The 22,482-nt window shown below is 48.9% G+C and overlaps 1 protein-coding gene across 2 annotated transcripts in view; it reads right to left on the bottom strand.

Moving 5' to 3' along the window:
- The window catches only part of Greb1 (growth regulating estrogen receptor binding 1), a 100,623-nt gene that overhangs the window by 41,037 nt on the left and 37,104 nt on the right, over window positions 1–22,482 (bottom strand). For both annotated transcript variants that reach the window (XM_021179263.2, XM_021179264.1), the window contains 7 exons: window positions 20,922–21,098; window positions 12,398–12,580; window positions 10,925–11,068; window positions 8,499–8,627; window positions 4,810–4,923; window positions 4,263–4,406; window positions 2,377–2,562 (listed from right to left, as the gene is read on the bottom strand). In XM_021179263.2, coding sequence (XP_021034922.1) covers window positions 2,377–2,562; window positions 4,263–4,406; window positions 4,810–4,923; window positions 8,499–8,627; window positions 10,925–11,068; window positions 12,398–12,580; window positions 20,922–21,098 — 1,077 coding nt within the window. The remainder of the gene's footprint in view (window positions 1–2,376; window positions 2,563–4,262; window positions 4,407–4,809; window positions 4,924–8,498; window positions 8,628–10,924; window positions 11,069–12,397; window positions 12,581–20,921; window positions 21,099–22,482) is intronic.

The raw sequence follows: 22,482 nt of genomic DNA on the forward strand, positions 1-22,482 counted from the left end.
ATGTGTAGGGGCTACTTGGTCATCCTTGTAGCTACTGAAGGTCTCTGTATTTCTTCAAGCAATTCCTCTGTAGGTACTTCTGAAGTGTGTGTCTGAAGTTCACCATGTTTCTTCCTAGGCAGGCATGATGGATAGTTTTATGTCAACTTACCACAAGCTAGAGTAATTTGGGAAGAAGGAACCTCAATTGAGAAAATAGGCCCACCAGATGGCCCTGGCTGCTGGGCAAGACTGCCTACGGTGCAATTTTCTCGGTTGATGATTGACGTGGGAAGGCCTAGCCTACTGTGGATGGTACTCCCTCTAAGCAGGTGGTCCTGGATGGTATAAGAAAGCAAGTCAAGCAAGCCTGTAAGCGGTACTCTTCCATGGCCTCTGCATCAGCTCCTGCCCTGTCTGAGTTCCTGTCCTGGCCTTCCTCAGTGATGGACTGTGATATGAAACTGCTAGCTGACATACACTCTTTCCACCCCACATTGCTTTTGGTCATGGTGTTTTATCACAGCAATAGAAAGCCTAGGATTGAATTCTCAAAAGCCGGCTTCCTCTGGCATGATTGGTGTGGCAGCTCTGGTCCAGTAGACTCAGCATCCGTGGGTACCATCTCTTGGGCACTGAGGGGAAAATGGTTCACTGTTCACAGGTCTCTCTTCAATGACTGGTGAGGTCAGTTTTTTAAAGTCTCTATGGGTGTTTTCCTTTGTGAATTATCTGGGTATTCTAGTCTAATGTTGCCTTTGAGGAACTGGAGGGAGGTTATCAGACCTTAGCTGCCCTGCCCACAGGACAGCTATGAATGTAGCCCAACACAAACATCATAAACTTTCTTAAAAGACCGTGATACTTTTGCTATTTTAAAACTTCTGAATGCAGTTCCCCAGTCTGTCGTGACAACACTGTTGTTGCAAACGTGAAAAGGTTGGTCAAGCCTATTACAACTTCCCAGCCTGTAAAAGGCAGCTTGTACTAGCAGCGCAGGGCTGTGCCAGAGTTTAATACAATGGGCCTATATATAGCTTCACTTATTTTTCCATTTACTTCTTTTTTTAAGATTTTATTTATTTATTATATGTAAGTACACTGTAGCTGTCTTCAGATCTCATTACAGATGGTTGTGAACCACCATGTGGTTGCTGGGATTTGAACTCAGGACCTCCGGAAGAGCAGTCAGTGCTCTTAACCACTGAGCCATCTCTCCAGCCCCCTCCACTTACTTCTTGTGAATGCTAGAGAACAACATATGTGGAGGTCAAAACTGAACATTTTCTCCTTCCGTCATGTGGGTTCCAGGATCAAACTCATCTTCAGGTTTGATGGCAAGCACCTTGACCCCCTGAGCCATCTCACTGGCCCTCCTGTCTTTATTTTTATTAGATAATTCTGACTGTGATTTGAAATAGATAATCAGATTAGAATAGGCAGATTAGCTGTCATACCCTTGGTCTCTAGACAAGGAGAAAGAATGTGTTGTCTGGTCCATGGTTCTCACAAGCATGGGGGAGGGTGGTGATGGTGAGGCTGGATCCTAGATGAAGCTATGACAGTTGATAGATAGTGGATCTTGGGAAAGAACCTCAGAGAGACCTGATGCTAGGTCTGACAGAACCTTGACCATCCTGTGCCTCCATCTTGAATCTCCTCACCACTGAGCCTCTGACGACCTGGGCATTGAGGGTCAAGCCTGAGCTCCTCAGTGTCCACCAGTGACTGCTTACAGTGCATCACAGCTGGCCTGGACACATCCACATAGAAACCAAGGCTGTGTTTCCTGAATTTATACCTTTGGCCTTAGCATCCATGGGACTTAAGAACTCTCAGTCCTCAGGGCAGCTGAGTAATACAACTGGAAATAACCAACAAATCTTCCACTTATTCCCACACTCACCTGTCATGTCCACCCCTGACCCCACACACACTTCTGTGCTCTCATACCCCAGACACCTCCATCTGTGCTCCTACCCACAGCCAGCTCCCGACCTGTGCTCCCACCCACCTACACACCCCCAACTATGCGCTCTTTTCAGCTTTCCAGAAGGCCGTTCCTTCTGGTGGTCAAGGCCTGTCTTGATAACCCTAACGGGCCCCCCCATGCCCACACCCCATCAAGTTCCCTCTTATTCCTCTTGCCTGGTTGAGCTGACTCTCTCTGGGGGAACAGTGTTGACGACATCCCTGTGTCTTTTGTGTATGGAGCTATGGAACAGCAGGTGAGTGAACAGTCTCTGAACCTCTCTGTTCATTGCACCTTTCTGTTTGCTGACCCCTCCCTGGGAAGGGCAGGGCAAACCTGCTCTTCATATTCTTCTCTGGCCTCCCGAGTCTAGTTGGTCCTCCCACTGAGATCCATCCCTAACCAGCAGCTGGCCACAGGCTCACCGAGTTGGACGAGGTAGTAGACGGTCAGCAACAGCTGTGTCTCCTCAGATATGGGCTGCATGGTGGAGGCACCATGTTGCTCATAGGCCCTGGCAAGTGACTGGGAGTTCTGGTAGCAGGTGTACAGCAGGGGGCTGACGACCACATCATTCAGGTTTCCGCAGAGGTAGGGAAAGTTCCCATGGCCTAGAGGAGAAGAAGACCAATTCAGCAACTGGTCTTGTGCTCGGCTTTGGTGAGGTACCACTGTAGCTTCCCTGAGCATAAACACCAGGAGAACTCTTAGGTCTCTCAGAGGCTCCTTTTCTGAGAAATCTCAGATCTGCTACAGTCCCTGCTGTGTATACCTACTCTGCCCTCCTAGAATCTAGGACAAAATGTCATCTATCATGTCCAGCCATAGGCAGGGCATTTGCTTGTTCATGCCGTCCAATCTCTTTATTTTGCAGTTGAGCAAGTTCAAGCCCAAATTAAAAAAGCTTGCCCAGAACCAAATGGCAATGGCCTCGAAACAGCTGGCATATGTGTTGCAGTGAGGACTGTTCACCAGACATGTGTCCCACCACCAAGCCTTGCACCCTCCCAAGGATCTTTAGCTAACAGAGTTAACAAAACAGGTCGGTGTCTAGACCCAAAGACCTAGAAAGTGAACAACCTTGAGGAATGCTGGAGTGGATGTTAGAATCCTTCTGATGACAGCCCTTAGGGTAGACCTGCCCAAGCAGGGGTCTGACTCCTTCTTTGTCATCATTGGCTGCATGACCTTAGACAAGAACTTGACCTTCTCTAAGCCTTTGCACAATGGGGAGATGGTAAATGCTCAGTCATGCTGAGAAAGAATGTCCCTCTTTGACTCTCACTATGGGACTCCATGAGCCACTTCCTGAGAAAAACTTTCTCAAACTCAAAGTGTGACAGATTTGCTAAGACATGTGCTGGCCCCACCCACATCTCCAAGTTTCAGAATTTAGGTATGTTCTGTCTCTGGGGCAGGCCTGTGAATCCAACTTTCTGTTTACTCCCCTCTGATGCTGAGGTGCGGGGTCAGCTGGACAGCACCGTTCACAAATGTGCCAGCTTACAAGTGGCACTGTGGCTACCTTAGAAAAGGGATGCCACGCTTGTCATGCAAGGGGCTGCCAGAAGTCCCCCTGAGAACTGAATGAAAGCTAAGTTACAGAGCTGCTGGCCGGGCCGTGAAGCCGAGGTGGGCATCAGGAAAGGAAGTGCGCTCGAGCAAAGCAGAGACTGCGCTGAGTTTGCTCAGTTTGTGATGCGGGTCTGTGTGGCTCCCTTCATGAGCCATCCTGCCCAGCACAGGTGCTGGGGTCCACCTCTGAGTCCTGCAGGCTGTCCCAGTTCTGCAGCCTCGCCTCTCTCACCCATTCACCCACAGAACAACATGAAAGAGCTACAATGCTACCTCCAGGTAACCTATACTAGCCACCATGCAGAGGAGATCAAATCCTATCTTATCTAATGCTTCTGGAACAGTGATTGTCTGAATGCTGCACAATCCAAAATGACTGGTGGCTTGGGGTGACAGTGGAACAAAGCCACGGGGTTGCTTCATCCATCCCCCGAGTCCTCGGCAGTAGCTGGACAAGTCAGCAGGGATTCAGTGAAACAGAGTGAATGAAGGAAAGGACAGCAGATGAGCAAGCAGCGAGTGTCCTGGGTAATGTCACTATGCCCCTGCTGGGACGAACTGTGTCGTTCTCGGCCCTCTGGAGCCTGGGGCCGCTTCATTTGATCATTGCCCTGGATAGCGTTCAGATTTGTTCAGGAAGATGCCTTTGGACTCGGACTGAGAGGAGGTCCCAGTTTTGTGTGGGAGTCCTTGCACACTTTGCTACCTCCACTGCTGGGTGCACAACTGTACTTGCCTTTAAATATCACTGGCTTGGCCTTGCATATTTTCAGCAAGTTGTCCGGAACAGACACTGGTTCACCAGAGGCCACTACCGGGAAGGTGACTGAAGCTGGTCCCACCAAGCCAGCCTGGGGCACACAAGGTATGCTGGTACCTTCTAGAAACACAGCAAGTAGATTAGTAAAACACAGCAAAGGAGGCATCTGTCCCCAGCCCACCCAACATCCACCCGCCCACAAAACTGCTGCCTCCATACTCATAAACCTGTGGACTCACTCAGCCCCACCTTCCCCGCCAATAAACACTGTGCACACCATCAGCTGAGGAGCTGCTTGGAGACCTTGCTAGATCAGGGGCTGATACAGAAGTATCACAGGAGACTAGACCTCAGGAAGCAGCAGGAACATGAGAAGAGGTCCTTCTGCTAAGCCAGGGTCTGGCTGCCCAGAACCCCCTCATACATCTGCCTGCCCACGTGTGCATATATGCACACATGCTGCTGGCAGGCCACCACCACTGGTGCCCAACTTTAGGATTTGGGCAAGGCCTTAGCCACTTACCGTGCTTGGCTCTGTTGCCACCACCCTGAATGAAGCCTCCATCCGTGGTTGATTTAGACTCCGGGGACCACCCTTTGTGCCGTTTTTTGGGAGGCCCAGAGTTTGGCAAGATACCTAGACAATAGTTAAGAGCATGGGTTAAGCCACCATTGGAAACTGGCATCAATAAAAGCCTTTCCTGATTTGGAGTGTCCATCTGTTTTGTTTTGTTTTGTTTTGTTTTGTTTACAAAGGTAGGGCTCAACTCCAGGACCTTGTATGTGCTAGGCAGATGTTCTAACACTGGGCTTAACCTTAACACTATCCTTAACCCTTGGTAGTTTTTAAAATCACAGCCTTTAAAAAAAATCACAGCCTTACAATGGATTTTAAGCTCTAGTCAAGTCTCTAGGCAAAAGGAAACACCCTGTCCATTTTTATAATGTTTCACTCCACAGTTGCGTTTAGGCTGCACCTCTCTAAGATGCATTTTTTAAAAAACTGCCAAAATAATAATAAAATCTAACGAGAAAGTGGTTTAATCAGAAGTAGAGAGAATACAAGTAAAATGCTTAAATGAAATGCTTAGCCAAGGGTTTGGGCTCAGTAAACTGCAGCCACCAGCACCAACCTCCTATTACCGAAATGTCCAGCACTCAGTGCACCAACACAATTTTGCCACTTGAGGGCAGTGCTGATCCACCTGCACACCCCCTTCCTGCCCTCCAACCCCACTGTCACCCCCCAACCCCCACCACCACCACCACCCCCCGCCCCATCCAACCTGGACAGCTAATGTCACATGTTGCAAAGGAAGACCAGAGGCTGAACCCACTGTTGCATGTGAGTCTCTGCCCACTCTAGATGGCAACATGCTCATGACTTAAATCTATTTGTAAATTATTCAAAGTACCAAGAATGGGCCACCATATTTTCTTGAAAATCCAGACACAAATTTTCTCATCTCTAGAGCCAACCCTGCTACACTTTAAATTCACCTGGACACTTTTAAAACTACCTAGCCAAAGGTGGCGGTGCATGCCTTTAATTCCAGCACCCAGAAGATAGAAACAGGCAGCTTTCTGTTGAGCTCAAGGCTAGTCTGGTTTACATTGTAAGTTCCAGGCCAGCTAGGGCTACATGGTGAGACTCTGCCTTTAAAAACAAGATAAGCAAACAAAACCTGTCTGTCTGAGCACAAGCCTAGTCCAAGGAACTCAAGTGGCTCAGCATGTGGGGAGCGAGTCATTCTGATAGCTGGAGCTCCCGGATGATGTGAACCCAGGCTGAGGGTAACACCACCTTCAGTGGAAGCAGAGAGTACACACAGACCTGGAAGATGCTCATCCAAGCTGTCTCTGCTAGACTCTCCTTAGAGCTACCACAGGGGGGCTCTGAGGTGACGGTACATGCTGTCACTAGTGCCTGGGTTTTTCTGAAGCCTGCGGCAGTTTGAGATTGACTGCTGTAGAGTCCCTCCAAAGGGACCTTAAATACAACCTCATCATTAGACAGACCAAAGCAGAAGAAAATAGAGAGAAACAAAGTAGCACAGGGTTGAAGGGCATGAAGTACTTTCCCTACAAAGCCCTTGCAAACCGGCAGGTTTCTTTGCCTCAGAGATAGGGCTCTACGTCTGCACCAGGTGTTCAGCTCGCACAACACTAGTCCCAGAAACAGAGGAAGAACTCCTCAGAGAGAGGACCCGCCGCTCCTCTAGGAAGTGCTTCTGAACTACTGAGGGCAGGGCTGCAGCTGAGGATTCTCTTCCTCCTCTAGAAGGTCAACAGGAAATGCCTCTACTGGGACTCTTCACCAGTAAGTACTCTCAAAACAGCAGATACCAGCGTATCTGGTAGAGGGGACCCAACTGGCATTTCTGAGGAGGAAGTTCAGGATTTTTAGCTTCTGGTTCCCTGCTTCCTTAGAGCCCAACCCTCATCTGAGACAAGGCTCCTAGTTCATATCCTCCACCAGGGGGTAGCATTTCACTGAGAGCAGCCAGTGTCAGTCGGAAGGAGTTTCCTACACACTGCTTTTGAGTGTCTCCTCCCCCCAAGGACAGAAGGCATGATAGCTCTGATTAATATGCCTGTACTCAACTCTGTGACTCAGGTGAGCCAGTGTCTCTGACTTAGTCCCTCTCTCTGTCAGGCTCACCAGAGCCGTGTGCTGGGACTCCAAGAATTCTTTTATGGGAGAGGAGACTATGTCCCTGAGCTGAGCTCTAAAGGCCATCTAACAGAGGTGGGGTGAGCACTTAGAGACGGGACAGAGTGTGAACATCATGTTGAGCCACCAAGGCAGTGAACAGCTGAAGGCGAAGAATGGGGTTCAACGGGCTGATCCCAGAAGATCTTTTAAGGCTCCAGCAGCCTGGAGTTTAAAGATCTCCATTCCCCACACAACTCCACAAAGTAGGCTTGGGGAGTTCAAGTCCAATCCTGAAGGAGCCTCTGTAGGCTACTGCCCAAAGCCAAGCTCCGGGCCCAGGCTGAGCAGAGCTGGCACACTGTTGTCTGAGGTATGAGTTGTATGACACCAGGATTAAGGGTCTTCTAGCTAAGCTCAGGGGGAAAGCCATGGACAGCGAGGAACCTCCTGTCCTTATGACCACGGGCAGTCTTCGGTTATGTGGCTGCTGCTGCATCAGCACCTGGAGGAGAAGCAGCCCCTGGAGGAGAAAAGGTGGGAGTCTTCAGGGTAGGGTGGGGAATGATAAAGGCTCCAGGAATGTGGAAGCTAGTCAAGACTGAAGAGTCTTGGATCCATGTTGGGGCAGGAGGGTTGCATCTACAGAGAAGCCTCCAGGCACAACAGAATTATATTCCAGTCCAGGGTGCTTCTCTGGACCTCAGTCTCTTCCTCAGTGGTAAAAATAAAACTCAGGCACCACACTCTACCCATGAGCTGCAACCCCATTCCTAGGATGGACATTTTCTAAGTGTCCTTCCAGTGTAGTGTCTCAGACCCTAAGCACCAGCTCAGCCCTGTTCACAGAGTCAAGGGAGGAGGGAGAGACAAAGCAAGAAGAGAAGGGGAGCAGAGAAGACTTGCTGTCAGAAGGCTTGAAAGCAGAGAAGTCTTGTCCCTAAGATGTGTCCTTAGGAACAGTGATGGTGGGGTCTGAAGGCAGTCCCCAGGTCTCTTTGCCCCCTTCCTCCCACAGGTCTCTGGTACTCATTTATCTCCTCCACCAGGTATTAACTGGGCAGACAAGCTTCCGTGGTGGGCTGATGCTGATAACCATCACCAGTATCGTTCAGTGATCTCCCAGATGTGCAGCGATTCCATGCAGCATCTGGAGAGACTCTTACTGTCCTCACGGTGGCATACTAACTCCCAAGGAGGGCCGGCTGAAGAGGCTGCGTGGTCCTACAGCTTACAAGACAGAGCTGGGCTCTGAGTTCATTCTTACCTGTTCTGGCATCAATACTCCCAATCTTCCTGACACCTACTTCAGAAGAGGTCACCGACCATCAGCACAGAGCCCTCACTGCCCCTCAGCACACGTGATGCCTCCCACACTTGACTCCCACAGCACTGGCTCAGGCAGAGACCGAAGGACATGTGACACTTATCCTGATGCTCACTAATGCAACATTAGACTCTCGAGGCTCCATGCCCCCAGTCCCATAGCTCCCATGCCCTCTCTGGCCCAGGCCTAGAGAAAAGAAGGGCCCCAGCACCCCCAGAGTCAGCAGCACTACCCAAAGCTGAGGGGCGCGGCAGGGCAGACAGGCTACTCTTCACCAGCTGTGGGTGCTTGGGGGAATCCTTGCCATTGAAGACAGCAGGACCTGTTGCTGTGGTCACTGAGGGGTGATCAGAGGCTGGTCCTGAAAGCAGAAAGGATGGAAAGGGGGTCAGACCACAGGCTGCACTAGAGACAAACATACTAGCTCTGTGCTGCTGAGTCCCATCAGGAAAGTACGGATCCTCACATATAATTCTGCCACATAAACACACACACACACACACATACACAGAGAGAGAGATTGAGAGAGAGAGAGAGATACATACATGCATCCATGTGTGCACATTTGCTTATACACTCAAAAACCCACATACGCATGCATGTGTGCATAGAGAAACACATGCATACCTGTGTGCACATTCTTTCCCATATGGACATACACGTGCACATATGAATGCAAACACATTTCCAACTTCACAAACATGTACACAGATGCACAGGTATGCATATAGGAGCATATGCCTGTTCTCCTGTTTACACATTCAAGTGCACAGAAGCATACTTAATAAGCAATAAATGTACAAGGAACAAATATACACCAATACATGTATGCACACTTAGAAATACATACATGTTCCTGCTTACATATGAACATGTGAGCAGACAGACGCATACAAACATGAGCATACAGATGTCATGAACCTTTGCTTTCACCCCAGTGGGTCTAGTGTGGCTAAAGGAAGGACCTGGGTGTGTGTGTGGCCAGGCTTCCTAACGCACATCCCCGTGTCTGAGATGGATGCTTCTGTGTGCTTCTAGCTTCCTCTACTTCTGGAGTTCAGTTTATATCAAAAGACAGCCAGGTTTTATGCCTTCCCTGGCTGGTTGTTGGTGGCACACACCTTTAATTCCAGCACTTAGAAGGCAGAGATAGGCAGGTCTCTTAATTTGAGGCCAGCCTGGTCTACAGAGTGAGTTCCAGGATAGACAGGATTATACAGAGAAACTGTCTCAAAAACAAAAGAAAACAAAAGATAAATCAAGGAAGGCTGGCGGGTGGGTTACTGACTGCATCTGAGCTACTTAGAGGGTTCAGGCTCCCCAAGTTTTGGGAGTAATTCTGGGGACAACCATGGATTCTGATCATAAGGAGGCCTTCACTAGCTGGAATAGTCTGGAAGGCTTTTAAGTGGAAGCAACATGGGGGGGCAGTGCCCTGTGACAGTTAGAATGTGGTCTGGGGCTGACTACTTTGTGTCCAAACCACAGTCCCACTGCTTATGAGCTGTGTGACCTGAGACACTAACTGAACCTCTCCAAATGTCTGTATCCCCTCCACAGAATTGGGTTCAGGGTAGCAACTGGCAGAGCTGGTGTATGAAGGACCCAGGTGGATAAACATCCAGGACATGGAACAGGTACCGCTGGGGGATGCTGACGCTATAATCTCATTTAGCTCACCCTGTGAGCTAGATGGGAAAGGATCTCCAGGTTAACTCAGGGGAAAGAGTTAGGTTCCCAGAGTCATGTGAATTGCACAACCACTCAGCATGGATGGTGGCGCTGGCCTCGACGTCAGGTACTTAGACACAAAAACAGTAGGGTCCCCAGTCCACAGTGAAAAAGGGAGTGAAGGGCCTGGACACTGGAGGAAGAGGCCAGAGGCCAGCTGTGGAAGGGAGCTTAGAGCCTTGGAAGGACAGCATGTTCCAGCCATAGTGACAGATGGGTCCTAGAGCAGAGCCCAGGACACTGGCTCCACTCCCTGGGCAATATACTGCACTGACTTCCTGGGCAAGAGAAATGAAAACCACCAGTGACTCTGAGTCCTCAGAAAGGCTGACATTTCTAGGCAACAGCCACCATGCTTACTTACAGACATCTTCTGTGTGACGGTCAGGACCACATGTGTGAAACAGAAACACCTGATGTGCAAACTTGCCTCCCCTCTAACCCCCTCCATCCCTGTGAGATCCTGGGCAAGCCTCAGCCTCCATGAGCCTCCATTTTCCAAACATGCCACTGTTCACAGGGCATGGTGAGCCTTAGGTGCACACACAGAATAGGCATACCCATCATGGAATAAATGACCAGATCTAACCTCAGACCCAACTAGCAATCCACTTGAAATGCTGGCTTGGTACTTGTCATCCAGTGTACTAAGTATGCAGATGGACTCTGATACAGAATCCCACCACTGGGGGAATCACATCCCTTATCAAACAGGAGAGCAGGCAAGCCTTCCCAATGAAAGCCAACATGTACATGTTGCTAAAACTTACAGATTCAAAATGACACAGAACAACAACATGCAAAGTGAAATTTAAACTCCAAATGACATAGAATGAGACAACACACAGCGTTGTCTTTATTTATTTTGAAGAATGCCGACGCCAGGCATGTGGCTTTAGCACCTGGGACACCACTCTGAGGTCTCACCTGCCTGTTGAGCTCCCACTGGGACACTGGGGTTTGTCCCAGGAACAGGCTCAGTGGGGAAGGCAGCCAGGGACCCCGAGCTCTCCAGCGGTGGGAAGAGAGAACTGGAGCAGGTGTTGGTGGAGTTCTGTCGACCTCTGAACTCTAAGGGAAACAAGAAGCACGTGTGAACTCTAATTGGCTCTTCTCCAATGGCTGCAGAATGACTTCCTGGAGCAGAACTGTCTATAGGAGAGAGGGGCACGAGAGTGTTTATAAAGGATGCGGGCACCACGCTAGTCCCTGCTTTTGTGTGTTGCAGGGCAGAGGTGGCATGTTCTGTAACCTGTTCCCTACCTAAGGGCAGAGCCTCTATCCACAGAGAGAATAAAGTGCCCAGTGGGAGGAGCAAGAAATACAACTTATGAAACTGAGCTATCTCAGCTCTGTGCTTAACATCCAAGGAGCTACAGAGTAATGCCTCAGGGCACAGGCTAGTCAGTACCTCCTTCCACCCCTACACATCCTCTTTCATGAACACTGCCCCTCTCCCCAACCCTCAGCAACAGCGCTGAACTGTGAGCAAGATAGAGAACTGGTCCCATTGGGAAGAGCAGCTTCACCCACGGGGCCTGGGAACTCCCTGATACATAGCGGGGAACTTACTAAGCAGTCACAGAATAAAGCAAAGGAGGAAGAGAAAATGAGAGGGGAAGAGGAGAAGAGGAAAAGAGGAACAGCACTCAGCCACTCACACCCGGGACCTCTTCCTTCCACTCAAAGAACTAGTGTGGAAGATTCCAGGAGATTCCAGGAGGGAAAGGACAGCTCTCCCGACTACATCTGGGAAGTTCCATCTTGGGCATGCTCTACCACCCAGGGCAGGACAAGGACAGCCAGTGCCCTTCCTCAGTTGACACAGTGGATAAGGATACAAGGGAGGCTGAGGGGCCACGTTGCGGCCTTTCCTGGTGAAGCCGAACTCACCCCTGGGGACCAGCACCACAGAGCTATCTCTTTGGTCACAGGGTTCAGGGATGCAGAGGGTGATGGCTGGCATTGTTCAAACTCAACATTCTCAGCCTCCTCCCTGTGACACCTCGAGAACAGGAGCCTCTTGCTGGGGGCTGTCTTACACACTGTGGGGTGTTTAGCAGTATTGGAAGTGCCTGCAGCCACCTCTAGTCTTTATGATCAGGAGCATCTCAGGGCAGTGATAAATGTCCCCTGAGAACAAGAACCACTGTCCCTAATACCCACCAAAAAGAGGCTCAGTACCAGGTGGCCCTCTGCTAGTGTTTACCCAGCCCAGTGAGTCTGTCATATAATTTGTCCAAGTACCATCCCCAAGAGGCAGCTATCTTCAGTAGCCTCCTGCTACGGCCTGTACCTCTGTACAGAGATCCCACCCCCTCCTAGCCTCACAATGCCCACTGGGAATGCATACCCAGCTCCCTTCCCCTCTGCCCCTGCGGATTCCAGCCCCTCCCTCACCGGAGCCTTTCCAGCAAATCAAAGGTCCTTTGGTCAGTGCCCCTTGTGCATTCCGAACCAGATAGTACTTGAGGTGCTTCTGTTTCTTGGGCTGGGTGGTCAGCTTCAGGTTGATGTGGTTGGAGAACTCGGTGAAATAGCAGAAGCCTTTCTTTCCACAGCCAACACAGTTCCCAGAGAAACCTGGGCAGGAAGAAGCATGCCATGAGCCTCTCTGTCTCCCTTTCAACTCCCCTCCAGCTTCCACTTCAAACAACTTGAACCCCAGACCATCACCCAGAGAGTGCCAGAGGCAGAGAACCTGTCCTGGTAATCAGACCAGGGAGTCAAGATACCCTTGACTCAACAAGACCGAAGAGACTGGGCCACAGAAGAGAGTCTGGGCAAGCTTGAGAGAGTTCATCCTCTTGGGGGCTGCACTGGCTGGCTAGTTTTGTGTCAGCTTGACACAAAGGAGCTTCAGTTGAGGAAATGCCTCCATGAGATCCAACTGTAAGGCATTTTCTCAATTAGTGATCAAGGGGGAAAGGCCCCTTGTGGGTGGGACCACCTCTGAGCTGGTAATCTTGGTTCTATAAGAGAGCAGGCTGAGCAAGCCAGGGGAGACAAGCCAGTAAAGAACATCCCTCCATGGCCTCTGCATCAGCTCCTGCTTCCTGACCTGCTTGAGTTCCAGTCCTGACTTCCTTTGGTGATGAACAGCAGTATGGAAGTGTAAGCTGAATAAACCCTTTCCTCCCCAACTTGCTTCTTGGTCATGATGTTTGTGCAGGAATAGAAACCCTGACTAAGACAGTGGCATACTAAAAATTCCACATATTGGAATGGATGAAGAAAATGTAGTCTACACACACAATGGAATTTTATTCAGCCACAGTGAAGAACACAATTGTATCATCTGAAGGGGGGGGGGAATGAATGAAACTGGAGGTCATCATGTTAAATGAAATAAACCAGACTCTAAAAGACAAACACGTTTTTCTCTCATATGCAGAATCTATATTTTAAACATAGATGTATATGTATGTGTTTGCGTATGTGGGTTGCTAGATAGATAGACACGGATTATCTATATATCTATATATCTTTAAAAGAGGGAGAAAGAGGAATACGAGAATAATGGGGGGAGAAAAACTATATATATGTATATATATATATCCTTGATATGCAGAATCGGGATATTTTTACATATGTGAAATACATGATGCATACTGATATACATAATATATATTGCTTTAGATCTATAATAAAGGTGTAACACTGAAAGGAGGAAGAAAACCAGGAAGGGTAGCTATGGGCAAATATGAACAAAATATGATGATATATATGCATGAAAATGTCACAATACAACCCGTTATTTTATGTGATAAGAAATACCAAATGCATGGGGTAGGAACCCTGGGAGTGAGACCCAAAGTTCAGCAGCCATCAGGGCAGGCAATCTTTCTAGTGTGCTAGACAGGCCTTTCTGCCGGCCTGCAGCCCTAGACAGGCCATCAGGTAGTGATGAGAAACCTCCTTTACGAGCTACAGACATGCAGAGCATGTGTGTAAAAGCATCTCTACAAAGCACAGAGCCCTTCCACAGAGCCAGCCACAGGCATTGGTTAATACAAGAGTCACATGACAATTCTGCCTCTCTATTTAACCACTGCTCCTGTGTAAGCCTGTGGACAACCTTGCCCTGTCAATAGCCAGTCTGCTTCCTGTGAGTCCAAGGTCCCGGGTCAAGGGAGGCCCTGGCCTGGGGCAGAACCAGATTTACTTAGTTTATCACACTCTCTGCTTGTTGGTCTCCAGAGGTCGTTTTGCGTGAGGCCATAAAAGCCACATGTCCCTACATAAGCACTACTCCTAAGCAGACTGTCCCTGGGGACTCTGGCTAATATTCAAAAGAAGTCTAGTAGGTGAGATGAAAAGTTAAAACCATTGCCCCAGAGAAGACTCCATACTGCACAAAATCCCAATTAGCATATCATGAGCAGTTTAATATTCTATAAAAGGCCTTAGAAGCGAGGGAAAACCCCAGTCTGTCAGGGATCAGTATAGGATGAATTGACCATCAAAATCCTACTCACACTGTACCAGTGTGGGCAGGTAACAGCACACACGGACAATGCTGTGGGGGACTCAGAAGAGGCTAATGTGCACACAGGGCCAGGCACATTGTGCCATTCACTGTCAAGTGCGCAGGGCACTTGGCTTAACTGACCCATTGCCAGTCACTATGGAAGACAGAACGTTCTTGTGAAATCCTTCGTATCAGACACACAAGAGCGGCAAGTAACCTCAACCGAAGGATGAAGTCCAGGTCCACAGGCACCCAAGACTATGGACTCCTCCATCCATCGCTAGCTTTATCTTCTCACTAAGACAAGGTGCCTCTTAACTCATCCACTCCAACTGCCCCTACCCTGCCCAGTCTCGGTCTCTTCCACAACCCCCCTACACATACCCAGCCATTCCTCAGTGCTCAGCTCCTTGGCTCAGCGGGAATGGGCTCTTTCCCAGACTCGTACACTCATCTCTCTCTGAGTCCTAGAATCTGATCAGCATCAGGGAAATGTATATCTTGTTCCTCGCAGCTCTCTCCCAAAGGGCCATGCTAGGGTGACCGTTCACATGTTGAGTTGTAAGCCAGTGTGTGCTGACTGAGAGCACCATGTGACATTATTAAGAAGGTCGGAAAGAGGGGCATAATTAACCAACTAATTAATAATAACCCTTCTATTTACCTATTGGCTTCCAACCTAGAAACCTTGAGACATACTCAGCCTGACCGGCCCTCAAGAGTACAACCTGGAGAAATGTCTAGGGATCCTGAGAAGGAATACTAAGCCTGAGCATAGAAAAGATCCTGAACAAGACATGGGAACTACAAGGTCGAGAACACTCTTCGGTGACCGGCTAGCCAGGTTACAAGCCATGTACATGGAGGCCTCATGGTGTCAGCAAGCATGCCCAGCAGGAAGTAACTGGAGCAGCTCCTGATGGCTCCGAGGTGAGAGTAAGTGTCTGGTCCAGGCACACAGTGGACAGCTGGGTGCCGGCAAGCAGACTGCTTCCAGTTGGGAAAATAGCTTTTCTGGGGGATAAGCAAAGAAGCCAGGGCAAGAGCATAGGACCCAGCCTTGAGGAAAGGAAGGGCTCAAACCACCAGATGAGCAGATGATGTCATCCAAAGAGTCAGGAAATTCCTTGAAGGGCGATCAACACTTTCAAGAAAGAGTACAACATGGAGCCCTTCCTTTTAGGAATCGACCCTGGGACTTGGAAGTTTATAAAGACCTCATCAGAAAATGAGGTAGCTGGACATAAGCCTCAGACTCTGCTGGGCAGAGATCCTAGAAATGAAGGGACTATGCCGTTGCTATGTGATCTATGCAAAGAATCCTCTTCTAACTCCAGCACCCCAGGATCTTTCCACGGAGCTCGTTTGGTAACCAGAGGGCTATTCATTTCAAAACCATATCCCTGAATGGATGCTGCACCTGCAGGCTGCCGTGTGAAGCATGCCCTCCTATGGGGAGGGTGCCACCCACCCATGCAGCAAGCATGCAGGAATACAGATGCCAGTAGGACTCAGGCTTGAGTCCTGACTTAAGTATACCAGGTTTCTTCACATCTCTGAGCTTCAGTTATATCATCTGCAAACATGACCAGAGCTAATATTTATTGTACAGCCACTGTGTGTTAAGCCGTGTGTGTGAAGCCCTTTATGCTATCAAGGTCCACCCCCCACGTTGAATCTCATGAAACCTGTAAGTTAATCCATAATGTCTCCAGTTTACAGGTGAGGGGAATCAAGGCACAGAGAAGTGACTTCCCCGTGGCCTAGAGTAGGCCCAGCTTTGATGTATGCCATCTCTTCTATAAAACCACCTACAAGAAAACTACAAGGGTTAAGGTGTCCCCTGAATATATAACAGATCCCAGACTTAGAGCATGGAGTTCTCTCTCTTTCCCTGAACTAAATGGGAAAGAGGAGCATGCAGGTGGCAAGAGATAAGATGTGACCCTGCCTGGGTTTCCATTGCTCAGTCACAGAAGAGAGAAGGAAGGCGGAGACAAAAGCTGCCATTTCCTTCCAGACTGAAGTGGCATGATTCTTCCTAGAAGCCCCCATAGTGGCTTCCTTTGGACTTGGTGGGTGGCAGCTAAGCACATGGCTTTATGGCCATTGGAGGGGGTGAGCTTGTTTCTGGGATTATGTCCCTTGTGGAAAAGGGGTCTCCATCATCCAACCCTCACGAACAGGCTGGATTCCCATTGACACACACAACCTAAAGGAGACCTCCGAGATAGCCCCGTGAGAGACATGAGTGGCTACAGTGAGTGGTCACAAACATTCATGTTTGTGTGTGTGAGCACACTCTGAGAGCAAAGAAGGGACAGACAGTTTCTGAGTTTCCCCTTCAAGTGAGCCCTATCCCAGTTCCATGCAGAAACACTCGACTGCATGTGGGAGAAACAGGCAAAGCTGAGTCACTCTGACTCCTGGTGAAACAGGGGTCAGGGCAGGGTGCTGGGGTACAACATGGAGAGCTTGAGACTTCAGTGAGAACATCAGTTACACTGAGTCCTATACCAACCCCAAGCTTGTTCTCTGCCTTCGTTTCTTTCCTGATAAAAATCAATTGGATGTGTAAGCCCCAAGAGAGCATTTTAAAACACAATAATTGCCTTACTTTTAGAAGATTTATTTATTATTTTTGTTTATGTGTGTGTGAGAAAGAGAGAGTGTGTGTATGTAATTGTGTGAGGGAACGCCCATATGTGTGAAGGAACTCACACAGACCATAAGAAGATAATTGAAGCTCCTAGACCTGGAGCAGATGCTAGGAACTGAACTGAAAACTCTGGAAGTGCAGCAATCCCTCCTTACCCCTCAGGCATCTCTGCAGCATCTCCTAGTTGCCTTATTCATAACACCACAAATATTTCTTAAAAGTATAAACTGGAAGGAAAAACGAAGGAGAAGGGTCACATAATTTTAAAAGACAGGCGCTGAGGATGTTCCTCACGTGGGGAGCATCTGCTTGCTTTGCACTGGGTTTGACTCCGACATGGCATAAAACTGAGTATAAGTAGAACAAGACCATATGTCTCAAAATATAAACACATATTAACAATTCAAAAAGAGAAAAATTAAATCAAAAAATGCTTTTAGAAAACATTGGGTCTTGAATTTAATAAACCAACTTTTAAAAAAGAGTATATGATAAAATCTGAACTCACTGAGTATTTAACAATATTTATGAATGCCTTAGCTTTTTAGATAGGATAATAGCACTGGCTTCCCAGAAAAAAAAATGTCCTTGTCCTTTAGAGACAGATACACATGGCAATAGTTTCAGATGAAGTACACAGGAGGTGGAATTTGCTTCCAGATAACCCTGGCGGAGAGAAGAGGGGGGAGTCGCAAGGCGCAGGGCCAGCTGCCCCCAACACTGAAACTACCGAAGACAAAGGACATGGAGGCCTCTTGGACTCTTTTCCATGTTGAAGGTCAAAGATGGCTTCCCAGCTTCTGTCCTGCAGGACCCAGTGAAGGGCCAGCTTCACCCTCTCCAGTGGCCACAGCATGGTTGCTGAGATGTCCTTTCCCCTCTATGACTGCACTACATCATCTGGGTTCAAGACCAAAGGCCTCGCAGGGCTGCCTGGGTGAGCCTCTGCGAGTCACCCTGTGCTTCCCATGCGTCACTTGTTTTTCGGCTTCTCCTGGGTATTTCCAGGCGCATGTCTTCAATGAACAGGATTGACCATGTGAGCGCTGCCGCCACCACTGGTACTGCTTCTTCCCAATTAGAAAAAATGTTACTCGTTTTTCAGGACCCATCTTGAAACCAGCTACCACTAAAGCACCTTCGCTATCACCAACAGTCCATGCTTACACCCTAGTGACCTTCTGGGGCACGATGCCCGTAAGGTTCGGTATAAGATTTGCTGGCATGGTTACTTGCTATGGACCTTATGGATCCTGATGGACCCCCAATGTTTTCTGCTTGTCTCCGTATCAAACCAGAAGCTCCCAATGGAAGGGTTGAGTTCCCAGGTATACCTAGACATCAGGCTTCATTTGATCTTACACATTCAACAAATGTGTGAATACTTTGCCTACTAACTAAACTATAGACTCATTTTCACCTAAGAAATAAGCATGCCACAAAGACGGACATTGGCTTCTCTGATGGGTAAGGTATTGGTTAACTTAGATTAACTACTGGCACCAACAACAGCAAAATCTCAGGAACATACCTACAATGTTAATCTTTCAATTTTCTCAGACAAAATCCCTCAACAGCTTCAAAGCTGCTAAAACAATATTCCTTAAGGCTTTGCTTACTCCAAGATGATCCCCAGACCCTGTTTTATGGATCAGTAAGCAGGGCTGAGCCTGGTTACTGCAGGAGCTGTGAGGACCACCTTGTTCTGGACAACCACCTGGGGTTAATAGCAGGAAACCAAAACAGTGTTAAGTGTCCAAGCTGAGAGCATAAAGTTATGTTCAAAGGAGCGAGCACAGGCTATTTCCAGCCAGCCCTTGTTCTTCATTCCGGATGGCTTCTTGCCAGCAATTAACGAAGTTCCTTCCTGGGCACTCCAGCCACTGGGGAGGAGCCAGACTGTTAGGGGCTGGAGGAGAAGGAGCTGGAAGATTCCTGTCTCCAAGGCTCAAGAGGCAGAGCCTCCCTGATTTACTGCCCCAGTAATTCCCTTCTAGTCACAAAGGGTGGAATTCAGACAAGATCCCCCCCTTGTCCCACCTCATTCTACCCCACCCCACCCCACCTCACCCCACCAGCAGATCAAAAGCCAGCTGTGTGAAGCACCTCCGAAATACGAGGGCTACGTGCACCAGTGAGCAAGCTCTATACACCCAGCGAGCTCCTGCAGAGACACAGAGATTCCCTCAGACACACACACACACACACACACACACACACACAAGCTATGCTGTCCCCTCCTGGGAGCATTCATCTGCCTTGTTTGAGAGTTTACACATTGCAACCCACCCCAGACTGGAAACAGTAACAATTCATTCTTTTCTTCCCAACTCCTCCTCTCTCCCCCCTCCATCCCCCAAGCCTTCCCCTATTGTGGATTTCCCCACTCCCCATAAGAAGCACAAGACTGGATGCTTAAGGGACTGAGTCACATGGAGAATATGGAGGAGATTGTAAGGGTTCTCAATCCATAATTTTGTCCCAGGAATTGTCTCTTCTACCATGAGGAGACCCCATGTGAAACTGGACCACTACCAAGCCCCCCATTACCCAGCTCTCCAAAGAGACGAATGGGCAAATCCAAAGGCATTAGACAAGACAAACCGCCCAACGCCAGGACATATATTCAAAGCCCTCTCTACTGTTTGGGTGAAAGGGGGCATAGGAGGCCACGGGGAAGTCTGGGTAAACAGTAAACAGAGATCTCTGGGTTCTCGGTCCTACTGCCTCTTCCTTGATACTGCACATGAAGGGAGCAAGGTACACAGCAAGAACATAATAATGTCATCTGAGCAAGAGGTCGGCCTAGTCTCCTCATCGCAATGAATCAGCAGGACCTTAGTGGGCCAGTGACTATTTGAAAGACTGTGGACAGGTTCCCACGGGCAGGAGGGAAAGCTGCAACCCACAACTGAACCTTGACCACAGCAAAAGCCTGAGGGGCACAGTGAGTAAGGGAAGAATTTGGAGCTGGAAAGACTTGAACTTGAGCTCCTGGTGTCTTCTTCACTCTCATGACTTAGAGCAAGTTCATGAACAAGTCTAAGCTCGCCTACAGAACTGTGACAGATTCCACCTCTCCAGGGGGCGCTGTAAGGCAAAGCAGAAGATGGCTAGAGAGCCTGGCAATCATTCAGATGTGACCACCCAGTGGCAGGGACATACACAAATGCACACTCTTGGACACACAGCCTCATTCCCCTGCCTGCTAAGCTGCTGAAACTATCTGGGACAGGATGTTTAAGCCCTTTCTGGTCCAGACAGGCAAAGGTAGGTTTGAACGACAAACTATGAAAAAATTAATACTAAGTGGTAGGCTTTCTGGAGGGAAGCAGACAGTCATTTTTTTAAAAAAATTATGTGTGTAGTCAAATACATACGTGTGTTGGAATCCTAGTGGCCAACCTCAGCTGTCATTCCTGAAGAACTGCTCAGCTTGTTTTTTGAGATATCCTTGGGTTTGATAATTCAGCTGAACTGGCTACCCGGTACGCCCCAAGGATCTGTCTGTCTGGAGTTATTGAAAGCATAACCATCAGACCTTTAGCAGACACAGCTGCTAAAGAGCTAACTTGGGGCATGGTAACACATTACTAACCAAACTATCTCCATAGTCCAAGCCAGTAATATTTTAAAATAATTCCCATTTTTCTTCCATTCCATAAGGAAATGTATCAAAAGAGAAAAAGAGGATGTATAGAATATCTAAGTACCCCTTATCACCAGCAGCCGAGGCCTCCCTTCCCCTGCCCCACCACATGCAGACGTAGTCACAAAGAAAAGAAAGAACTCACCGAGCAGGGCATTGTGGCCATTGTCATCGGGCAAGAACCTCTTGTCCACTGCACACACCAGGAGGTGGTCCGGCAGGCTGGGAGACTTAGCACCCACCAGGAGGAAGCCTGCAGGGACTTCAATGGGCTCACTGGAAATGGAGACAAGGCGTAGGTCCTTCCCAGCCTGACAGAAGCCTAGAAGGGGTAGACAGGGCTCACACACTGTCCTGAGATCTCCCGAAACCAAGGGCCTAGGGACAGAAGGAACACCTAATGACCCTTGTTTCTGTGACGCTAATTACCTCTGAGACAACACAAAACCATCATAAAGTAAAAGTTGTCTCATCTTTCACATACTATATTTTATTGGGGCTGCATAATGAATGGCTTCACTCAGGGAAAGTGCCAGAACAGGGCCTCCTCAGCTTCTCCAGTGGGAGCGTGGGGTGCACAGCAGAAGTCTCTCCACACCTTTTGGATGTTGTATTTATGAAACCTTTAAATGTATTTCCTATGAGGAAAAATAAGTTCTCAAAGGTCTCCAAAGAAAGATATAGAAGAGGGAATGGCTGGGGTTTCTCAGGTTCTCTCCTGAGCCTTGCTCTAGATGAGGGGAGCTAACTTCACAGGCTCCCTGCACTGTTAACCCAGAGAGACACGAGACCCTTCCCCATCCTGGGAGTCAACTCCGGGCCCTTTCAGCCATCACAAACTTTTCTTTCTTTGGTTGCTCCAGGTGGTCAGCACTGGTCCGTCATCAGACTTTCTCTCAGCCCAATGAGCAGCCCACCTTTAGGGCAGCTGGAGAATGCATGCTAAGACGGTCAGGATCTACCGCAGGGATGTAGAAATCCAGTGAAAGCCATGTGACTGACTGCCCTTCTCACCCTTTCCCTCTGGGGACACTAGATGGCCCTGTTAACAGCTAGCTGTACTGACTTCTTTGTCTCAGTAACATCAGCTGGCACTCTAAGCCAGGGTCAGGGATAGGGTCAAGGTCAGGCCTCAGAGTGCAGAGGACATTGGCAGCTACCCTGATCGTTTTCCAGTCCCAGTCTGTCACCACTCCCAGGCCATGCCTGAGTGCCCTGTTCATTCGTCTGCAGCTCTGGGGCAACATGCATCTCACGCCATAAGCCTTTGCGCCACTGCTTCCTCTGCAGTTTCCAAGCTTGCCCACCCATGGAAGTCTCCTGGCTAACTCTTTCAGATCATCTAAAACCCAGAGGAAGGTCCCTCTCCTCCAGGGAGCGTCTCTTAAGCTCTCTGCCTACATCTGGAGTTTTCCTCAGTCCCCATGCTGCCAATCTTACCACCCGCACAGAGGGCATAAAGCATCTGTCTCCCCAGATAGCCCCCGAGTTCTCATCTTTAACCTCTGGACTTCTGGAATAATGTTCAATATGTCAACTGCTGTTTATTCTAACAGTGATAGGCAACCCTTGGTTTTCGGAGTAGTGGAGTCTAGAATGTGAACCTGCAGGCCTCTCTGGATACAGAGCACAAGCTCTCACCATTGCACTGAGATGCTACCGTACCCAGCATGCCTTGCCTCTGCTCCTCATCAGCAAAACAGCAG

The sequence above is a fragment of the Mus caroli genome, chromosome 12, assembly GCF_900094665.2.
Source record: "Mus caroli chromosome 12, CAROLI_EIJ_v1.1, whole genome shotgun sequence".
Taxonomy (NCBI): Eukaryota; Metazoa; Chordata; class Mammalia; order Rodentia; family Muridae; genus Mus; species Mus caroli.